This window comes from Pelecanus crispus, chromosome 3 (assembly GCF_030463565.1).
Source record: "Pelecanus crispus isolate bPelCri1 chromosome 3, bPelCri1.pri, whole genome shotgun sequence".
Lineage (NCBI taxonomy): Eukaryota > Metazoa > Chordata > Aves > Pelecaniformes > Pelecanidae > Pelecanus > Pelecanus crispus.
The window spans coordinates 107,976,718-107,995,077 of NC_134645.1; the positions used below are offsets into that span (position 1 = coordinate 107,976,718).

At 38.0% G+C, this 18,360-nt stretch overlaps 1 protein-coding gene across 1 annotated transcript in view; it reads left to right on the plus strand.

Moving 5' to 3' along the window:
- The window catches only part of CSMD1 (CUB and Sushi multiple domains 1), a 1,273,929-nt gene that overhangs the window by 1,216,082 nt on the left and 39,487 nt on the right, over window positions 1-18,360 (plus strand). Inside the window, exons 55-56 of the mRNA XM_075708500.1 lie at window positions 8,769-8,957; window positions 12,096-12,269. Coding sequence (XP_075564615.1) covers window positions 8,769-8,957; window positions 12,096-12,269 — 363 coding nt within the window. The remainder of the gene's footprint in view (window positions 1-8,768; window positions 8,958-12,095; window positions 12,270-18,360) is intronic.

Genomic DNA, 18,360 nt, shown 5'->3' on the forward strand with positions numbered 1-18,360 from the left:
ACTTGCCTTTAAACTGGAATCAAATGGCATTGGAAAAGTTCCGATAGCCAAATCTATCTTCTCTTCTGCAAACCTGCCTGAGTAGGACTTGGTGCAGCCTGAATGCGCTACCCCAGAACTAGCTATGAAAGTATCAAATCCTAAACCAAATATGTTCAGTATGGATTTTTTTTTCCCTTTTCATTTTGGAACTGCTTTCCATTTTGTCTTTGGAAGCACAAAAAGCCAATCTCTGCACTTTCTACTTTTCATAATAACTCTTAACCACCAAAATAAGAACTGGATCGGATGGTCTCATCAGGGCTCTGCACTTCTGATTGCACTGCAGGTCATTTTTCATATGTTATGCTTGAAGTAAGAACTCCTGTATTAAACACCACACTTAACCACATCTTTTAGAATGCAAGGATTTGCAAGAAGCTTTTCTTGCTCTGTTTTCTTTGCTTTGGCATTGGATAAACTGTCCTATCACCTGCTGCCAGTTCATAAGACAGTGTCAGATTCATAATTTGTGTCAGGAGAAGTTTATACCCTTTGCTACTGTTCCTTTCAGAATCTATTATATCTTCTTACAAATGAGATTTAAGAGCTTTTCTCGTACTAGAACAAGGTTTCTTTAAACCAGAATTTTTTTACTGGGAAGATCTGTTTGGCAAATTTGCAGAGGTTTGAGCTAGCTCACATTCTCCAGTCTGTATCAGTAAGTCCATGCTATCTGTTAGTAACAATGAATTCAGGTCTCTGTTTGTTCATTTATCCTGGTTTTGTACTGAATTTCTAATCTGAAATGTTTTCCTCTTTTTATCTCATTACCGAGAGGTTCTTGAAAAGCTCAATTAGACTTTTTGTCTTATCAAGAATTTGATATCCACAAGCAATTGTCAATATTGTCATGTTTTCTTTAGTGGGTATATCATTTGAACCATTGGTAATATGTTCCACTGCTTCACTGACAAGAGAAATAACCTTTCCAATGACAGCTGATAGAAGGGTGGGAGAGATTGAGACTGATGACCAATTCTTCTCATCCAAAGATAGAGCAACTCTGAACATAAACAGTTTTCCATCTACGGTGGTATCAAAGATTCATATAAGCTCAGAAAAATTTGTGGGTTTTTTTGTTTTGTTTTTCCAGAGTCAGAGGCCTTTACTGAGACTTTTGCATACTTTGACTGTTATATATACCTAATCCGTTCATGTTGATAGCATGTTGATACCCTTCAGAAGGATAATTAGAGCTTGACTAACTTTTCTAAATAAAGAGGTGAGGTGCCTTGGGAGAGGCCATACAGTGTCTGAGATATTTACCTGAAGCTGGCAGAGATGACGCAGGACTTAAAATTACTCCTGCACCTCTCTGGAGTGTCACCTCCCTGGAGATTAGCAAAGACATCTAAGAAACATCTTTTGGAGCAACTGAATAAAGTTTCTTTCACATGTGAAAGACAATGCTTGATTAAGAAAAATCTAAAGAGGAAGACTTTAAGATATGTCCCCAGAGTTTTTACTATTATGAAAAAAGTTATTGTGTTCATACTGCTTGTACACACATGCCCACAAATGAATTTACCTATAGACAACAGATCTAGAGAACAATGACAGGTAAGTATTTAATCTTTCTGATGTATCTGCTAGTGTAATGCCTGGGTTCATGCTGGGGATGGAATAGGAAGAAAAGTTTTCATACATATCCAAGAGACATACTTTTTCAATTAGTTAATCTGGTGTTCCAAAAAAAGCATTGTTTTATAAAATCGGACGAACTCAGTTCAAAGCTTAAAAAAAATAACTACAAGTTCATGGAATTTCTTTTAACACACTTCTTACTCCATTTTTATTTTAGTATAGAGTTAGCTAGTTAGTTATCAGAGCACTCTGGCAGAAATTTTCCAATAGAAAACATAAGAACGACTGCATATTTTGAAACTATTAGAGAATATTTGGCATGTCTATATCAATGGCAAATATTTTGCAATACAATTAAAAATGATGCTTGTCTTAGCTTTTCATCTCACAAAAAAACAAACGTGAACTATATAATTCATTAAATCTATTAATGTTAGTTAAGGTCTTGTTTATACCAAGATATTATTTAGCAAATTATTACTGTTAATTTGCAATATTACCAACAACATTTATACTACATTAATTACAGTGAAAATTTCCTTGGTCTAGGTTCATCAGAAACATGGTGTCAGGACCTTAGATTTTGGATAGGTTTTAATAACATATGTAAAAACACAAAACACTGCTTCCTAAATAAATATTTTAGTTTTATGGTTTATATGGCCAGAATTTCTATGATAAAATCACTCTCCAACTGACCCCCACTGAAAAAAATAAAAATTAAAAAATCAAACTCCTATGTATTTGAGACTTTTGCAAAGTGAAGTTGTAAATTGAGCAGGGTTTTTTTGTTTTGTTTTGCTTTACTCCACTGAGCAGTTATCATTGTTGTGTATTGTTGACTTTGCACTGAACTTTACTAAAATTCCATAGGCTGGCAATTTTGTAATCGTGCTTTCACAAGCAGTGCCTTCTTTTTTTATAGACAACATTTCCTAGAATTTGTCATAAAGTCAGAGTGAATTCTCTACTCATTCAGTCTGAGTGCCAATCCCTATACATATTCTAGATACCAACATTAATGCAATACTTTTCAAATAAAAAACTTTAAAACCACTGTTGATCAGATATGAAAGTTTTAAAAAGCAGCTTAACATTGTTTCTGTCAAGGAAAAAAAAAAAAAGAGAAAGGCAGAGCAAGAACAAGACATGAAATACTGTGAATGATGTACTTTTTGATGATCATTCAACTTTTTTACAGAAAACTGCCTAAATGATTCTGACATGGTCTTTTCACTTCTTTGTCCTGAAGGGTTTGAATCTATTCAGTGTGAGGTTCCAAAGTCATCAGGGCAGACTTAAAGCATTCTCCTGCTTTTCTCAACAGACTAAATTGAGAGTGCCAGAATTCATTTCCCATGTAACACTTGACAGCTGTCATTGAAAGAAAGCAATCTCCGTCTACTCTCACCATAATTTACAACTGAGTCCCCAGGGTGAAAGGCAATCAGGGAAACTACTGCCTTAGTTCTGTATGCTGGCCAACTCAACTTCTTTTCTGAAGTACTGCTTACTGCAGCCCTTCTTAGCAACAGCACAGTCATGTATATATATATTTAAAAATCTATAGCTGATGTTCAATGGCACTGCAGGCATAATTTTGTTTACTTTTTAGCTTGAGAGATAATATTCTCTTGCATAATCATTTGATAAAAGTTCACATATGATGCAAGAATTTTCTTGCACAGAGCACATGCTTAAATTATGCATTCAATGACTATTCTGCATTTTATTCATCATGGAGTTAGCTAAACAGATACTACTGGTACAAGAATGAGAACACTGTATCACACAGACAAATTGATACTTTGGGCCTGTAATATATTCCTTGAACATTCCATATTTCTGGTCTGCATGGAGAATTAAGTTTTTCTATTCTCCCTGTTGTGTTTCAAAGATAATTCAGTTAGAATTGCTTTTGGGTAGTTTTAGGGCAGCATATCTTCATGAACAAAAGTTCTTCTTTCTTAATTTCTAATACTGGCTTTTCAGAAGCTAACTTGGCAGGCCTACCCATTAAACCAAAGTTTCAACTTTAAGCAGTTATATTTTGTTTTATTTTAATAATCTCAACTGTACTAAAAAATGGACAGCTGTTGTAAATGCTTGTTAAAAAATAAACCTAGGGAAAAACTTGAGTAATCCATAGACTGGGAAGAATTTCTGAAAAGAATTGTATTTGTGAATGTGCAAAACCTTCAATAAATATGAGAATTTTGCAATATGCTTCAGGTTTTTCTTCTATTTCAATAGAAATTCCAATATTAAAATTGGAAGAATTTGGCCAAACCATTCAATGTTCTGTTTCAACTAAGCTAGTGTATATTTGAATGCAGTAACAATGATTTTCACTAAATTGCAGTGGAAAAAACATTTTGCTCACTCTTTTGAACAAATTCTAAAATGTCATTTCACTGTTTATTTCACCACTTTCTACTTTTACAATATTTTTATCTGTGCAGTATTTCACTGTTTATTTTTGAATAAAACAGTTTAGCTCTTTGATCTAGAAATAAAATAAGCATGATTAAAGAAATAGTACTTTACGATATTCTGGAGTTCTCACAACTCCCAAACGAGATTTCCACATGACCGATAGTCCATGAATCCATGGCAGATTGTCTGCATATTTGCTGTGGAAAGCAAATATGCAAATATTTTTTTTTTTAATGTGTGTGCCTGTAAATGCCTACAAAAGACAGTACCAGGGCATCTGCTGCATTTCTGTCCCTCATTCAGAACTTCAGGCAAGGCATTACTTCTCTCCCCAGAGCAGCCTTATCTTGGAGGCACTGGGTGAACACAGCAAGGAGTGTTCTTCACGGTGAAGCAGTTGCAGAGCATTCATTCTGTCTTCACATAGATTCTCAAGAATACATAGCAATGATTTTTTAAAATGGCAGTGGTACACAAGCTCGTACTTAATATGTGATAAGGTCTAAGTTCTTAATTAGCCTGAAGATTATCAAAGTGACTTATTTTAAAGACTGTCCTGTGTTCTGGAGGTGGGTATTCTTTATTGCTCCTGTTCATGGTTTGTTGGTTTGAAGAGCAGAAGTTAAGATTTTTTTTTATGGTCAGAAAAAGGTATGAGAGGGCATATAAGCCTCTAATGTAATCCTTAGTGCCTTTAATTACAGTGAACAGATGTGATTCTAGAAACGGCTCCTAGTACTGTTTGTTTTATCTTGTTACTTTTTAATATAAAAAAAACATGGAAAGGTTCTGTGTATCAGAGATAATTTATAAACCGAGTTTGTATTTTCTTATCAATGGAAAACTGTCTAAAAGTCAGAAATATGAAACCAGGGAAAAGTTCAGATTTAGAGACAATCTTCTGATCCAAAGGTATTGAACAAGCATAGTAATGCTACCATGCCCTTTCACCAGACCTGAAAGTAAGATGTGCAGTTAAGCTCCTTTGTATCCTAGGAGTAGTGAAAGGCAAAAGAAGCATAATGGCACTCTTGCAAATCCAGGTATTGGAAACTGATAACCCTCATTCAATGGGAATTAGGTTGCACATGTATCCGTGTCAGGAAATTCAAAGTCAGACAGACTTGAAAATAATGTAGATCACCAAAACAACACCTATACACTGCTCAATGCATACATAAAATACTTGTAAAAATTGAAAGAACTGGTAATATTTAACAGCTTATGATCACTGGAAGTTCAGAAAGGGTACAGTAGAACATATACATTCTTGCTGTACTTAATGCTTTTAAACACTGGAAACAAAACAGAATAACTTCCCATATTGTGAGGGTGAGTCAAAGCTCTCTCTTGTATTCATTACCATCTGATCTAGCTGAACAGTACAGAACCCACCGTCCTAATAAAGAACATAAATTCAGACCTCTATTTCAAAGCTCTTATTTCAGCCATTGTCATTATTTTACTTTGACTAGATTTAACAAAGAAGAATGAAACTTTTTTTTTTAAGGCAGTTAAACCCTGTATGTAGCTTTGTGAATTGTTTAAAATTTCAACAGCAAAAAAAAAATTTGCGTGACCAAAATTAATGGTTTTAATGGTGTTTTATTTTCTTACCTGAACAAAATCAAATGAAGAGCTGTACTTGCTGGTAATCAAGATGGTTGCTAAAATAGGTAGATATCAGTAGAATGGAAAAGTGTTATTTTGCTGTAGTTACTTTTTGGTATGCAGTTTCATTGCAAAATGGTATACTGACTACAGCATTGACATAGGTTTCAGAAGACCTGAGTTCAATTCTGCACCAGTGCAAATATTCCATACAACCTTGGACATCAATTTGCGATATGATGGGGCATAATACTGATATTCTGTTATTGTGAAGTTGGGGATCAAAACTGCGTTACCATAGAATAGCAATTTTAGATAAATTCACTTCTGCATTTGAAATTAAATATATCTATATTTTTAAACTAAACAGTGCCTGGGCATGGAAACCTAATTGCCTCTACTAATTAAGAAGGTTCTCCAGCAAGTTTTTCATTTGAACCAAGTAGCACATCCACAGGAATTGTTTGGAGCATGGTTCAGGGGTTAGCATGGGCAGCAGGACCATTTCTGATGAGCAGTTCAGAGAAATTCCCCTGAGCCTGGAGGGTAGCAGAGCACAACAGCATAGACATGGCTACTGCCTGCTGGCCTCATGCCAGAGAACAGGTGATGGTATTCTTTCCGTCATACCGATACAGATGTAGCTTCAAATGTTAAGTATAAACATATGTAGAGAGATTGAGTGTGAGGATATGTTTGTGCAAGGCAACTTATAACTATGCAGAAGATGCAGGCTGGTTCCAAAAGCAGAAGCTTTACAGCAGCATCTACACAGCACTACGCCACATCTGATTGCCTAAGAAACGGGGTTAATTGGGATGCAGCGTGTATTGCTTCGGGAGCTGTGCTAGTTTCCGTAACAAAGAATTGCACTGTGAATACAGACATATGAGCTCCTTCAGATCTAGCTTAATATTTTGGTAGGGCTTCATGTCAGTAGGCTGTATTTTTTACAGACTTTCACTTGTGTCTCTGTTATGTTGCCAGTGAAAGAATTAGACTTAGTTGACAGTGATTAGTAATAATGAAAAAGGCAGTAATGTGAAATATATTTTTTGTGTAATGTAAAAAGAATAAAGCATTTTCTCTTGATAGTACTCTTAAATAGAGATCCCCAGAAGCAGGAATTTTCAAAGATCTTCAAAGCAAGTACAGAGACACAGACTTCCACATCCAAATCTTTCACAACTTCCAAAGAGCAGTGAGATTTTAGGACTTTGCATTTTTCCCTCTTTTATGGGGCAGGAAAAAAGTAAGGAGGTAAAAAGGTATTTGCTTCTGTCAGTGAAATCCCAGTGTAAACACATATTTATTTAACCTCCACATATCTGATTTATGTATAAAACTTATAAGGTTATATCGCTAAGTTTAAATAAATGTTGGTAGTATGAAATATAAGCTAAATGGTTGTAACGTAAGCTAAATGTAACTTCTCTGGTGAATTATTTCATAGGACTCACCATAAAACAGAATTGGAATAGTTCAATTAGGAGACTGTAGCTTTACTACTCCTCAGCAAAAAAAACCCCAGGTCTCTTCCATTAACCATGTCTTTTCAGCAGTCTAGATAATGCCTTACTAATGCTTTATGTACATGATTGTAATACTTAATGTTTTTTAAATGTATTTTGCTTTTCTGTGCAGTTTTATCTTCAGTGTTTTTAATAACAACCAGTAGATGGCAAATAGCTTTGCTTCGTGCCAAAGAGTGTTCCCCCTCTCCCCCCCACTCCCTCAATATCACTTCTAAAATAATTTTTATGAAGGAAATACTTGGATTGATATGGAATGTTCTTTAGACCTTGGTGTATGCTTGTCTAGAATCCATTGCAAGATTGAAATCACAAACATTTAATATTTTGAAGATTGTGCCTTTAAAAGAGAAAGAGAAATAAAAACAATTTAAACTGTTCTTCACCCAAAACTAAATTTTAGGATGTTAATATTTCTTTAAAATCCTGATACTTTTTAGCTGATTGAATGAAATATTCGTTCAGTAAATTAACATTTGCAAAAGCTGACTTGTTCTAGTGTATTAGCTAATCAGGAAATTATATGTATGATAAAACTTAATCTTTTGAAAAAAACATGATTCAGGAGTGAAAAACAGTGCATTAGTGACTCCATGTCTTACCTCTAAAATGATAATGCTATCTGATGTTCTTCGCCACTGGTTTCTTTTTCATGAAAATTAATTTGAACTAGATGATATACTTGAAAGATAGATTCCTGTCATTATTTGATGAGCTGCATTATATGATGAGCTGTGATTTATAATACTAATAATATTCTAAGCCTGCCTTTATTTATACCATTATGTTTAGAGTGAAGACAGGGGAGGGGTGGAGGAGGCATTTATAACTTTTTAGGCAGCTTTCAGATGAATAGATAGAAAAGTCGGGAGTTTGCAATGGAGACGTCAGTGTCTGTTCATAATCTTCTACCAAGAAAACACCATGTTCACTGCAGGGTATAAAACAAAGTACTGAGGAGGGTGGATATACCTTATATAAAAAATAAACAGTCATGAAAAAACCCATAATTTCTTAAGGTTTTTAACTGCTATCTGGAAAATAACTTCATGCTTTTTGGTGCTTACCCTCACTCCTGCTCCACTATCAAAAATTTGACTTTCACTACCTTCCTTTTTGTTTAGAAAATGGTCTTGTTGATGTTAGAAGCAATTTTTCTCAATTCAGGAAATTAAAAAAGAAAAATGTTATAGTGTTATTTAAACTGTGTACTGGCTTGATTTTAATTTGGTTTCCTTCACATAAAAATTACATAAAAGACCAAACTAAGACTATGAAGAGAATGATAAAAAATTCCTCCAGTTTCTCTTTTATCTTCAAACTACTTGCAAGTCCAAAACTATTACAAGAACTAGAGTAAAATCATAGTATTACTTTCAAAGCAAAAAGGTCTGGAGACACTTACGAGTCAACATATCTGATATATAAGTCAAATAAAAACCACAAAAGGTATCAAATGGACTGCAGTCATGAGCTACTAGTGAAGTAACAAAAAAATGACTGTTACATTTTATTTATGACATTGGTATTATGCATCAGTGATGAACATTGTTTGTGTTACAGTGGTGAACTGTTCTGATCCTGGCTTTGTGGAAAATGCTATTCGGCATGGACAGCAGAATTATCCTGAAAGTTTCAAATACGGAACAAGTGTGGCATATCATTGCAAGAAGGGCTTTTATCTATTGGGCTCATCTGCTTTGACCTGTAAATCTAATGGCTTATGGGATAGATCACTACCAAAGTGTTTGTGTAAGTATTCATTCAGTTGGATTAACATTAGAGTGGTGCATGATTTTTAGTCATGATAGACAAAAAAAAGTATAGTCATCTATTGAGGAACAAAACTTGACTTTAAGATCAACGTATTGCAAATGGTACAGCTCAGTAAGAAAACATTAAGACAAGATGTCATGCAACGTGGGTTTAGAGGGAAGTGTGGAACTATTATTTCAAATGTCAGAAAGTTGAGATTAATTTCCTCTTTTGGTGTATTAAGACATCTGAAAACAGCTAGGGAAATCTAGAGTTATTATTTATATGTTATCATTTAGATTGATAGTCTAAGACCATTAATGCCTATCTCAGAATTACTTTTTTCCAACATATGGAAGCGTGTATGTGAGAACGAATCTATGAAATTTTGTATAGAAAAATTTTGTTCGAGGTTCTTTTCATAACATCACTTCATACTTTCTCCATCACTTTTTCTTCTGAGAGGGAGGAAATCTTCTGGTGTTTCCTATAATCAATTCAGTGAGCTTCAGGTCTCTAGAAAATAACAGTTTGGCTGACTTGCATTTTCCATTGAGGTATTTTTCTTCTCTGATCGTGATTAATCTTCTAAGATTAGATTTCTGAATTACGATGCAATTATAGGAAATACTAAATGATATGAAAGTATACTTTAATTTGCAAACACATCAGATTATTTTAAAGTTTTTGCTTTACAAAATTGTGATTGTTTACTTAAATGATTTATTTTATGAATTTATACTTATATACCCATCAGATCAATAAATCCAATGAGGTTAGTGAATATGTTTCTTTATGCTTGCTTTCTTCCTACTACTATGTATCTAATATCCACATGACCTAAGCAGTTTTGTTTTGATTTTCACAACAATCTATGCTTTCAGTATCTGTAAATAAGAGCTGCAATCTGAAAACTGGGTTTATTCACATTTCAATAATAAAATAATTAAGCAAAATACAACATCTTAAATACAAGATAGCTGCATAAAATTGTTCATTTGGCAAGAATATTTTACTGATGCAAGCATGTGCCTCACTTGTTGTTTCTTAGAAAAACCATTATGAAAGTCCGTGGCCCGATTCTGTTGCTGATCCCTTCCTACTTTCAGGACTGGGGTTTCAGTGTGAAGGGATGCTCCTTATGCAAGGGACAGAAGAGTATGTGAAGTATAAATCACCTAGAATAGCTACCCATCTTTCCACGTCAAGTGTATTGGAAGTTTGATAGCATTTACATGGCTTTCTGGTTTTAGGCAGAGCTCGAGGAAAGTTGTAGGTGTCCAACTCCTCAGAATAGGAATTCCTGACCTTGCTCTGGGAACTATTGATTGAGGCCGTGAGAACTTTCAAATGAGCCTGGGAGGTGCCTACATTCCTCAGTCACCTACTGGATTAGCTGCTGCTAATTTGCTGCTGATGGACTGAAACACTATTTGAATCTTACATATCACCAGGACAAATTTAACATTCTTTCCGCTAAGAAAAACTCAGTGAAATGAATAGCGTTCTTTCTATGAGAAAGATCTGTTTATCTGCTCACAGATGAAGTCACTCAGAATCTTTTCAAGTACTGAGAGATTTCATTTTCAAAGGTTATCAGTGATAATCCCTTTTTTCCATGTGTAAGGCTGCTTTTGGTGATAGGGCAAAGTGCTTGGAGAGGCAGGTGAGATAAATTTTGAACCCAAAGTGGGCACAATGTTTACCATGAACAATTCCAGTCCAAGAGTAAAAAAAAAAACAAACCCACTGCTCTTTTATATGCAAGGCATTACCTATGTGTATCATTGCTGAAAAATGGATACTTCTTTTCTTCTTCATAAACTGGGAAAATTTCATGCTATTTGTTACAAATCATTATACAGCTACATTAAGGTGACCTAAGGGTGATTTTCTTCCAAAAATTCTGATCACCCACTGCAGCTCCTTCCAGAATTGTGGCAGGACTAATATTTGCATGGTACTGAAGCAAGCTCATTAATGTAACTGATCTGGCTGAAAGCTAAGCACTGTTTTTTTCTGTGGGAGTACTGTTCAGCCACATCAGTGTCCTGATTTGGTTTACCATTTGCTACATGAATGCTTAAGCCAGCCCAAGGAAAGCAAGAGAAACACACAACAGTCATAGAACAGTGGTCAGGACCATGCCTTTTGGCACAAATCCATTGTGCAGTCAGTTTGACATTACCATGGGACCCAGTATAACACAAATAATTTTGATGTCTGTCAGGAGTAATAGTCATCAGAATAAATCTTCTTTTTTTCCTAAAAATATATTTGACCCATAGGTCATTCATGCAAGTAACTCATAAAGCTGCTCAAGTTCAGTTGGTCTGCTTAAGTGTTACCTGTTCAAGTTGTGTGACTGTTTACTAAAGTTATATAAAATTTATTTTCTTTTTTTTTCTTTCTCTACTAAATGACCTAAGTTTTACACAAAAAGCATTCAGAATTTGATTTCTAGTTCACCTTAAGATGACTTATGTTTCCTTATATTACAGATCGGAACCACTTTTTTGCAGAAACTGTTTAACTGATTTTTTCTCAAACAAAATGCACACATTAACTTAAGCATAAATATGATTCATAATTTACAAAAATGATCAGTAATCCATTTTCCTCTTCCTCACTTTAGTGCAGCACATTGTTATAATAATACTACAGATGAAGGTTTTTTAATTTCACCATACCACGTAAAATGCATCTAGTTATTTTACAGATACAATAAAGGTACTTACCATTATCATATCTGTAATTGCACATTAATGTGCATGTAAAAGTACATTGCAACATTAACCTTATTTGGCTTCTTCTTTCCCAACCTTAACAGAAATAATGTGTATTATTTTTAGGGAAGGACAGTGAATGGAAATGAATGAGGAAAGAGGACTGTATATTTTCAGGGAAAAGCTAAACTGGGTGGGTTAGTTTTACATATAGTTTTATGTTTAATCTTACAAAAGACCAGTAAATCATCTATAACAGCATCTACAACAGCAAAACCAAAGGCATGAAGGAGTTGAAATCCAGACAGAAGTTTATGTTGTGTGGAACCAGCCTCATATGTCAAGGTTATCATAAGTTTTTTCTGTGCCATGAAAACATCTTATAATATTGTGCTCTTTCCTCTGTTAGCCATTTCTTGTGGACATCCGGGGGTACCTGCCAATGCAGTTCTTTCAGGAGACAAATTTACATATGGCTCCATAATTCACTATTCTTGCACAGCGGGTCGAAGGCTCATAGGAAATTCTACTAGGGAGTGCCAAGAAGATAGCCACTGGAGTGGGACTCTTCCCCACTGTTCAGGTACTTGTATCAGCCATCATCTGAATGTCACCTTGTAATTACATGAATAAGACTATTCTCAAGCAATTTTTAACTACAGTCAGATAATTATTTTGTTTATTTCCCAAGTATATTTTAATTTCACCAATAGCGACTCAGCTGAATTATAGCCATTTATTGAAATACTCTCATATATGTTTCATTGTCTTTGTCGTTACTTCATAGCTTTACTCCTTAGTTAGATGTTATAGTTGTTTACTGCAGTATGTAGAAGTCACAAAACACTATTTAAAACCTGGAAGAGTCCTGCTTAAAAAGGATGCCTGTATTAAATTTTATTTTTATGAACACTGTTTGTGTAAACAAAGATTGTCACACAGGAAAATGTTGATTAAAAAACACCACAGCAAAGTTAGAAGATGGCAAGCCTCACACATTATGTTCCTCTTTTCACTTACAGAAATATTCTTTATTAGTGCCACAATGTGCAAATACCATAAACCTCTGCAATGTTCTTGGTGCTGTCAGGAAGTACAGGAACAGTTTATTCTCCCCTAGACTAACTACGCAAATTTAGAAGAAGCCATAAAACATTACACAGTTTTGTTGAAGTCAAGAGCTCAGACAAGGATTGGCTGCTAAGGACATCTGCAGTGTATTAATAAGTTTTGTAAGGGAAACAAGTCTACACACTTCAGCATATAAGAAAAGAAATGCGTGACAGGTTTCAGAAGAAAATTTCCTAATGAGAAAATTGTTGCATAATTACACATTATACAATCTTCTCATAACTTCCCCTAAGCTCTTGGACATGCCCACTGTTGGGCTGATCTGATTCAATGTGGTTCAATTCAGATTTGGCCTAATTTAAATAGGTCTAAGGTATTTACATTTTGTACTTTGAAAAAGCTCTAAATAAATATACGTTGAAAATTGTCCATTCATAAGCCGGTTCTGCAAGGATGCTGAGCAGAATTTGAAACACTGAGGAAAGGAAGTGAATTTAAATCACTAATGTTTCTTTTCTGTTCTCTGTTGCTCAAGGAGGAAAGAGTTTACTTTGAGTCTTCTCACGCCTCTAGATCTCGCTGCTGTCATGGTCTCTATGCCTAGACCTGAAAGAAATCTCTGCAGGACAATCATATGGATCGTTTCCACACAGAATTGGCCTTTTCTTGCTTATCTTAAGCCCACATTTATGTCACTTTCACCTTTTTATCCAGTATAAAATGCCAGATCTGAGATTGCACCAAGACTTTAAATTTTTTAAGGTCAGAGCCCTCCAGTTCTCATGCTGATGGAAAGAAATTTTAATTGCTAATAACTGAGACTCTTCAGATATCAATCATGAATATGATAGCATTTTTATAGACTCATAGATTTTTAAAACATTAAAGACCACTGTAGTCATCTCCTATGATGGGGAAAATATTGCATTATGCATTACGACTGCCCCTGTTAAGAAAAAAAGGAGGGTAATTGTTGTAGATGATTCCCTCCTGTGGGGAACAGAGGGCTCAATCTGCTGTCCAGACCCATCCCAAAGGGAAGTCTGCTGCCTCCCTGGGGCCCAGGTTAGGGACGTTACTAAGAAACTCCGCAATCTGGTACAGCCCTCCAATTATTACCCACTGCTGGTTATGCAGGTTGGCAATGATGAGGTTATGGAGAGAAGTCCAAAAGCGATCAAAAGGGACGTCAGGGCACTGGGGCAATTGGTTGCAGGATCAGGAGCAGAGGTAGTGTTTTCCTCTATCCCATCAGTGGCAGGGAAGATTGCCGAAAGGAACAGGAAAACTCACCTGATTAACAAGTGGCTCAGAGGCCAGTGCCGTCAGTGGAATTTTGGTTTTTTTGATCATGGGGAGGTTTACACGGCACCAGGACTGGTGGCAGCAGATGGAGTTCAGCTATCTCCAAAGGGGAAAAGGATTCTTGCTCATGAGTTGGTGGGACTCATTGAGAGGACTTTAAACTAGGTTCGAAGGGGGAAGAGGATATAACCAGGCTCGCTAGAGAGGAACCCGAGGGTGGCATGGCAACGTTGCGGGTGAAATCGATTGACCGGCTCAAGTGCATCTACACCAATGCATGCAGCATGGGCAACAAACAGGAGGAGCTGGAAGCCCTTGTGCAGCAGGATACCTACGACTTAGTCGCCATCACAGAAGCATGGTGGGATGACTCTCATGACTGGAGTGCTGCAATAGATGGCTATAAGCTCTTCAGAAGGGATAGGCAAGGAAGGAGAGGTGGTGGGGTAGCTCTGTATGTTAGGGAGTGTTTTGATTGTATAGAGCTCAACAGTGGTGATGATAAGGTTGCGCGCTTATGGGTAAGGATGAGGGGGAAGGCCAACAAGGCAGACATCCTGTTGGGAGTCTGCTATAGACCACCCAACCAGGATGAAGAGATAGATGAAGCATTCTATAAGCAGCTGGCAGAAGTCTTGCAATTGCCAGCCCTTGTTCTCGTGGGGGACTTCAACTTGCCGGACATTTGCTGGAAATACAACACAGCAGAGAGGCAACAGTCTTGGAGGTTGCTGTAGTATGTGGAGGATAACTTCCTGATGCAGCTGGTAAGTGAGCCTACCAGGGGAGGTGCCTCACTTGACCTGCTGTTTACAAACAGAGAAGGACTCGTGGGAGATGTCATGGTTGATGGCCATCTTGGGCTTAGCGACCATGATATGATGGAGTTTTCGATTCTGGGCAAAGTAAGGAGGAGGGGCAGCAAAACCATTACCAAAGACTTCTGGAGGGCAGACTTGGGCCTGTTCAGGACCCTGGTTGGGAAAGTCCCTTGGCAGACAGTCCTGAAGGGCAAAGGGGTCCAGGAAGGCTGAAGTCTTAAGGGCGCAGGAACGGGCTGTCCCCATGTGCCGTAAGACCAACTGGCAGGGAAAACGACTGGCCTGGCTGAAAAGGGAGCTTTTGCTGGCACTCAGGAAAAAAAGGAGAGTCTACCACCTGTGGAAGAAGGGGAAGGCAACTCAGGAAGAGTACAGGGATCTTGTTAGGTCATGCACAGAGGAAATTAGAAAAGCAAAAGCCCAGCAAGAACTCAATCTGGCCACTGTTCTAAAGGACAATAAAAAATGTTTTTACAAGTACATTAACAATAAAAAGAGAGCCAAGGAGAATCTCCATCCTTTGCTGGATGTGGGGGGGAACATTGTCACTAAGGATGAGGAAAAGGCTGAGGTACTTAATGCCTTCTTTGCCTCTGTGTTTAATAGCCAGACCAGTCATCCCCAGGGTACTCAGCCCCCTGAGCTGGAAGACAGTGATGGGGACCAGAATGGAGCCCTCATAGTCCAGGAGGAAGCAGTTAATGATCTGCTAAGCCACCTGGATGCTCACAAGTTTATGAGGCCAGATGGGATCACCCAAGAGTATTGAGGGAGCTGGCAGAGGAGCTTTCCAAGCCATTTTCCATCATCTGTCAGCAGTCCTGGTTAACAGGGGAGGTCCCTGATGACTGGAGGCTTGCCAATGTGGCGCCTATCTACAAGAAGGGCTGGAAGGAGGACCCGGGGAACTACAGGCCTGTCAGCCTGACCTCGGTGCCAGGGAAGATTATGGAGTGGTTCATCCTGAGTGCGCTCAACAGGCATGTGCAGGTCAACCAAGGGATTGCGCCCAGCAGCATGGGTTCATGAAAGGCAGGTCCTGCTTGACCAACCTGATCTCCTTTTATGACCTGGTGACCAGCCTAGTGGATGAAGGAAAGGCTGTGGATATTATCTACCTGGACCTCAGTAAAGCCTTTGACACAGTCTCCCATAGCATTCTTCTAAGGAAGCTGACGGCTCATGGCTTGGACAGGCATACTCTTCGCTGGGTAAAAAACTGGCTGTGTGGCCGAGCCCAGAGAGCTGTGGTGAACCGTTGGTGACCGGTCACAAGCGGTGTTCCCCAGGGCTCTGTTTTGGGGCCAGCCTTGTTTAACATCTTTATCAATGATCTGGATGAGGGGATTGAGTGCACCCTCAGTAAGTTTGCAGATGACACCAAACTGGGTGGGAGTGTTGATCTGCTGGAGGGTAGGATGGCCCTGCAGAGGGACCTGGACAGGCTGGACCGATGGGCCGAGGCCAACTGTATGAGGTTTAACAAGGCCAAGTGCCGGGTCCTGCACTTGGGTCACAACAACCCCATGCAACGCTACAGGCTTGGGGAAGAGTGGCTGGAAAGATGCCTGGCTGAAAAGGACCTGGGGGTGCTGGTCGACAGCCGGCTGAACATGAGCCAGCAGTGTGCCCAGGTGGCCAAGAAGGCCAACAGCATCCTGGCTTGTATCAGGAATAGTGTGGCCAGCAGGAGCAGGGAGGTGATTGTCCCCCTGTACTCGGCACTGGTGAGGCCACACCGGGAATACTGTGTCCAGTTTTGGGCCCCTCAATACAAGAAAGACATTGAGGTGCTGGAGTGTGTTCAGAGACAGGCAACAAGGCTGGTGAAGGGTCTGGAGCACAGGTCTTATGAGGAGCGGCGGAGGGAACTGTGATTGTTTAGCCTGGAGAAGAGGAGGCTGAGGGGAGACCTTATCGCTCTCTACAACTACCTGAAAGGAGGTTGTAGTGAGGTGGGTGTTGGTCTCTTCTCCCACGTAGTTAGCGATAGGACGAGAGGAAATGGGCTCAAGCTGCACCAGGGGAGGTTTAGATTGGCTATTAGGAGAAATTTCTTCACGGAAAGGGCAGTCAAGCATTGGAACAGTCTGCCCAGAGAGGTGGTGGAGTCCCCATCCCTGGAAGTGTTCAAAAAATGGGTAGACGTGGCACTTTGGGACATGGTTTAGTGGGCATGGTGGTGTTGGGTTGATGGTTGGACTGATGATCTTAGAGGTCCTTTCCAATCTTAATTATTCCTAGTTTTTACTTTCATTATAAATAATCCAGCCACCAATCCAGGAAACACGAAATTGCTACTCTCCCCTTAATTGGTTTAGTGGTGGACTTGGTAATGTTAGGTTGATGGTTGGACTGGATGATCTTAAAGGTCTTTTCCAACCTAAATGATTCTATGATTCTGTGATTCTCTATGTCTAGTGTAACTAGAGCACTGTTACTGATGCATAATTTAATTTTCTAAGCTTGAACATGATGTGACACCATCTTGAAAGCAAGTTGATTCCCTAGGAAAATGAGAAATCTATCTCTTTTAACTCAATGAAAAAAAAACAAACAAAAACTTAGAAACAGCCAGCCAAAAAAACGTAAAAAGATGTCTCATTCCTCTAAGGCATTTAGAATTATAAAGATAACTACACTTTCCATGTTAGGTATGCAGGAGATTACTCCATTAAAAAAAGCAATAATTTGTATTCATAATGTTAGTGAAAGAACGATTGTGCCCAGGACAAGTTAGACAGCTAATTCGTTTTATATTTAAGCGATATGGAAAACATTCCCAGTATAACACTTGTGGCCTGTAGCCTGTTTCTGCATGGGTTTTATTTCTTTATTATTTATTAACATATGTTTGAATGTATGATTGTATAAGGGTTTGTTGGCACCTGGGAGCTGTTGTAGTGATGGACACTTGTATCTTATGAGTTAAGCGATAGCTGAGTTTTTTGTTTAAGCTAACTCAGACTCATTTTTCAGCAACGGATATGTAATCATCTACATTGCTAAATAAATAGGGTCTAGACCTTCATAATACTATAACTGCCTTTGTCCATACTCTTTGACTACAAACTTACATGGCTCCAGTTTAAACTTTTTCCAAGACAAAACTAGGTGTGTCAAAGAAAAAAATCTGGTCATTTGTCTGGAATAATTCCCTCACCAAAGTCCCAAAACAAAGTGGGATATCATCAGAATTTTAGAATCATAGATCCTTCTGCCCTGAACAATTCCCGCAGTCTGCATTCACAAACCAAGGTATGTGCCACATACCTGTTTCATGCTGTAAACATGCTACAGTGGTAGCCTGAATCACAGCCCTCATCTTAATTTCACACATTTCAAGCAGACAAAAATGTCTCTAAAATAGTAATGTCTTGGAGTAAGGGGAAGCAGATGTCATCCAGAGGCCACATCTGGACTGCTGACTGAACAGTGCCAGGGCATAGGTCATAGATGTTAGTACTTGATCACCTA